This window comes from Galeopterus variegatus, unplaced genomic scaffold (assembly GCF_000696425.1).
Source record: "Galeopterus variegatus unplaced genomic scaffold, G_variegatus-3.0.2 Scaffold6710, whole genome shotgun sequence".
Classification (NCBI taxonomy): Eukaryota; Metazoa; Chordata; class Mammalia; order Dermoptera; family Cynocephalidae; genus Galeopterus; species Galeopterus variegatus.
The window spans coordinates 104,380-109,277 of record NW_007732821.1 but is presented as its reverse complement, the minus strand read 5'-3'; the positions used below and the strand labels follow the sequence as shown (position 1 = coordinate 109,277).

The 4,898-nt window shown below is 50.0% G+C and overlaps 1 protein-coding gene across 1 annotated transcript in view; it reads left to right on the top strand.

Annotated features, from left to right (window-relative positions):
* The window catches only part of LOC103606583 (PI-PLC X domain-containing protein 1-like), a 15,079-nt gene that overhangs the window by 2,317 nt on the left and 7,864 nt on the right, over positions 1–4,898 (top strand). Inside the window, exon 2 of the mRNA XM_008591159.1 lies at positions 33–181. Coding sequence (XP_008589381.1) covers positions 33–181 — 149 coding nt within the window. The remainder of the gene's footprint in view (positions 1–32; positions 182–4,898) is intronic.

Below are 4,898 nucleotides of genomic sequence, written 5' to 3'. Positions count from 1 at the left end.
ATGCTGCCCTCGGCTATCCCCACTGCCCGCAGGGCCGGCCGAGTGGGGTCTGCCCTCCCGGCTCCCTACCTCGTTCAGCATGAGGGGGCTGGTTTTGAAATGCAACATGGAGCAAGATAAGGAGACAGGAAAGGGACCCAATGGTGTCTCTTTTAAAGGAGGTCATAACCAGCGGGTTCAGGTGTGACATCTGCCCCTGCACACTCTATTCTTCATGGCTTTATCAAGATGTAATTCACACACCACACAAGTCACCCATTTAAGGTGAACAATTCAGGGGCATCTAGTCCATCCACAATGTTGTGCAAACACCACCTCTATCTAGTTCCAGAACATTCCCACCACCCCAAAAGGAGACCCCACCCCCATCAGCAGTCCCCGTAGCCCCTGGTGACCACTAATCTGCTCCTGTCTCTGTGGATTTGCCTGTTCTGGACATTTCATGTAAATGGAATCACACACTGTGTGGTCTTCTGTGTCTGGCGCCTGTCACTGGGCATCATGTGTTCAAGGTTCATCCACGTTACAGCAGGTGTCAGAGCTTCATTCTTTTCATGGCTGGGTAATATTCCACTGTGTGGGTGGACCACATTATGTTTATACATCCGTCTGTTTTTGTTTCTGTTTTTTGGGTTTTTTTTTTTACCATGGTTGTTGAATCGCGTCCATCCATCTGTGGATGGACACTGGGGCTGCATCCGCCTTTTGGCTGTAGCGAGGAGCTCTGCTGTGAACACTGGTGTGCACGTATTTCTTTGAGCCCCTGTTTTCAGTTTGTACCCTGCATACTCAGTACATTTTAGATCAGATTCTGTGACAGGAGGGCACGGAAAGGCAGCTCTGCGCTGTCCCTGCCTGGAGAACCCCCTTCCTGCCATAGAGGCCCAGGGACCCTTTCTGGGATGTTCTGTGTACACAGAAGCATAAACAGGGACGTGGATCTCATGACTGCCGCCCTGGTGAGATACGGGACATCTGTCCCCCGAAACATTGCCAGTCAGCACTCTCCCCACCAAAGCAAGCCATGTCCTGACTTCTTCCACTCCAGGTTCCTTTTGCCTCTTCTAGAACTTTCCACTGAGGAAATCCTACAGAATATACTCAGGTATCTGCTGCTTTCACTCAGCAATGCTGTTGAGATTCGTCCATGTGTTTGCTGACCCTGGTGGTTCTCTTCTAGAATTCTATAACCTTTAAAAAGACATTTAAATCTTTGATTCATGCACTTATTTTGGTGGAGCAGGATCTGTTCTGTATTTTTTCCGGAGAGCTGCCAGTTGTTCTGCCACTTAGACTCCCCCAACGGCCTCAATCCTACTGCTGGAATGGCCTGGCTGTGCAGTGCTGTCAGGACTTCAGAGAGGAGAGACCTCCCTGGGTCAGGCCTGAGCCTGAGGCACAACTGGGAGGTGTAATAACACCTGATGCGGTGGGGTGAATGGTGTCACCTGAGAATGGGACCTTATGTGGAAAGAGGGTCTTTGCAGGTATAATTAGTTGAGACCATCCTGGATTAGGGTGGCCCTAAATCCAATGACAGGTGTCCTCATAAGAGACAGAAGAGGAGACACAGACACAGAGGAAAAGCCACGTGAAGATGGAACCAGGGACTGGAGTGATGCAGCCACAAGCCCAGGGACTCCTGGAGCCACCAGGAGCTGGGAGAGGAAGGAAGGATCCTCTCCTGGGGCCTCTGGAGGGAGCGTGGCCCTGCCACACCTGGATCTCAGACTTCTGGACTCCAGAACCGAGAGGGCATAAAGTCAGTTGTTTTCAGCCCCCAGTGTTTGGCTGTGTGCTGGTCCGTCATCCCTAACACGAAGGTCCGAGTCCCTGCATGTGGGGACGTGCAGAGTCTGGCAGCCCGCCCGCTCCCAGCTCGGCATCCGATGCCCCTGGACACCTCAGGACCCCTCCCAGCTCTCCCGTGCACTGGCTGATTTTCATGAAGGGAGCGTGTCTTCACTCCGTCACCTGATACGAGGCTGCCGTTCATCTCTTTAATGCCTCTGCCTTTGGGAAATCTCAGCTACGCAAACAACGTTTTCAGTGTTAAGAGCTTATTTTCAGATAGAATTCTGGAGCTGCAGCCCCTCACTAAACTGCCGTCCCTGTTATGAAGGGCGAGGAGGTCCTGGCTCCCCTTCCTCATGCTCCCCCTGCTGAGAGGGGTCATCTCAGATGGCACAGCGCAGTGTGGGGTGTGTGGGGTGGGCTGGTGGCTGCAGCCCTGCGGGGGGACATCCGTGGGATGCAGGTTTGCGGGAGCCGTGGTGTTGGAGACCCCGTCCCAAGGCAGCAGGAAAGGGTAAAAGTGAGTTTGACTACACCACTTAGAAATCACTACGATGCTGTATGGCTGCTAATAATTTTAAATATACAATTTGTATCAAAATTTACCAGTTAGAAAGCACAATGAAAAATGACCCTCCATTTACAATAGCAATAAAATATAAAATGCATAGAAATAAGTTGAGCAATTTGCCGCATGTAGATACAGAAAACAGGCGCGATCGGTAAGGAATGTGGAAGACGTGGATGGACAGAAAGACATGTCCAGACCCTGGGAGGGAGCTCCCCGTGGGCAGAGACCTCCCGCCTCAGACTGTCCCCCAGCCCAACACAGGCCCTCCGAGACGCTTCTCTCACCCGACGCAATAACCCTCAAGTTATCTGGATTTAAAAATGTTAAGACTATCCAGAAAACTTCAGGGGAAAAAAAAAAGGAGTAAGAAAGTAGAATTTGCTGTGGAAGCCACTGCTATAAATTAATAAAGCTGCAGCAATAATTAAAACACCATCACACTGATTCCGTAGGTCAAGGGATCAGAATGTGGAATGTGAAAGTGGATATAATTCTAAGAATTTAACACAGTCACAAGGAGACATTTCGGATCAGTGGACGGAAAGGCCAAGTGAGACGCTTGCCTTTTATTTTACATCTAAATGTGTTACTGGATGTTTAAAGATCAAAATGGTAAAATAAGAGAGTTCCGTGACAGTATAGAGGCAAATCTGTGGTCAGCCTTTCTGAGGATGATAGTAAATGCAAAAGCCACAGAGGAAAAGACAGATTTGACTTCATAAACAAAAATTTAAATCTTCCTTCATTAAGAAACTGTATACACAAAAGTTAGCTCTTACAGCAGAGGCCATGGGATGTCCCTGCGGTCACTGAATAATGTCTTAAAGATGTTTGTGTCCTGATGCCCGGAGTCTGTGAACACGTGACCCTGTGGCCGACGACTCTGCACGTGCAATCAAATAGAGTAGCTGAGATGAGGGACAGTCCTGGCTTTCTCCGGGGGCCCGAGGTCCTCACAGGGTCCTTGGAGGAGGAGGCAGGAGGGTCAGAGTCAAGACAGATTAAAGATGCTGCACTGCTGGCTTTGCAGATGGAGGAAAGCGCCACACGCCCTGGATGCTGGGTCTCTGGAAGCTGGAAAAAGGAGGAAATGGCCTCCCCTGGAGCCTCCCGGCCCTGCCACAGCCTGACCCTAACCTTAGCCCTGTGATGCATTTTAGGTGTGTGGCCTCCAGAACCATAAGGTGATTCCTCTGTTCTGTTTTAACCTGGTCACTGTGGTCATTTGCCGCAGCAGCCGCAGGACACTCGGCACCAGAAGGCCCCCTGAGGACCGGGCACTCCTGATGCTGTTGGTTTGCAGCTGAGTCCCTCCCCAGGGACTTCAGTCCCATCCCCAGGAAAGTTGCACCTGCAAGGGGCACAGAGGGAACCAGGACACAGATAGTCCCTCTCTTGCTTCATGAGCAATTCCCACTAACCTATCCCTGGGAGCCCGTCTCTACCCCAGGAAACCCAGCCCATGGCAGACTTGAAACAATATGTCTCCACTCGCACAACACGCCCAGGGATGCTGGCTTGGCACAGAAAGAGTTTTTACAAACCCACACCAGGAACGAGGGCTCCCCAGGGCAATACGGGAGATTCGCCAAAGGAGAAACACAGATGACTCACAAGTGTGTGAAAAAATATCCAAACCCACGCGTCATGAGAGAATTCAGAGAAAAACACTCGATGTTCACTTTTCAGTGAGCACGTTGGTGAAGATTAGGGTGGTTCTGGGTCCTCAGGGGGTGGATGCGGGAGGCCCGTGGCTGAGGGCCATGACGCGTGCCCTCTCTGCCCTGCTCCGAGATGCCACAATTCAGTCCAAAAGCCGCGTTACACTGCGCCAGTTCCGTGTTTACCAGTATAGGAAATGCTGACGATATTCACTGTAAAATCCTGTTTATTTAAAGACTATATAAAAACATACATATTGTATAATGTGCAAATGGATTCTTCCCATGTACAAATGGGTCCATATATAATATATATAAAACATATATATAAAAATATATATTACAATGTCAATAGAGGGTTTTAATTTTGTTTACTTATTTATACATTCTTATTTTTCTGCAATTAACATGCATCTCTTGGTATATTACTTACCTGGGGCTGCTGTAACAAATGACCACAAACTAGTGGCTTCCGACAACAGGAATTGATCGTCTCCCAGTTCTGCAGGCAGAAGTCTGAGGTCCAGGTGTGGCAGGGCCGTGCTCCCTCCAGAGGCTCCAGGAGAGGATCCTTCCTGCCTCTTCCAGCTCCTGGTGGCTCCAGGCATCCCTGGGCTTGTGGCCACATCACTCCAGTCTCTGCCTCTGTCTTCACGTGGCTTCTCCTCTGTGTCTGTGTCTCCTCTTCTGTCCCTTATGAGGACACCTGTCATTGGATTTAGGGCCACCCTAATCAAGGGTGATCTCATCTTGAGATCCTTCCATAATTACATCTGCAAAGACCCTCCTTCCACACAGGCCCCGTTCACAGGTTCCGGGTGGACATGAGTTTTGAGGACATGGCTCACTGCTCTGCGCTGTGTGTGTTCTGC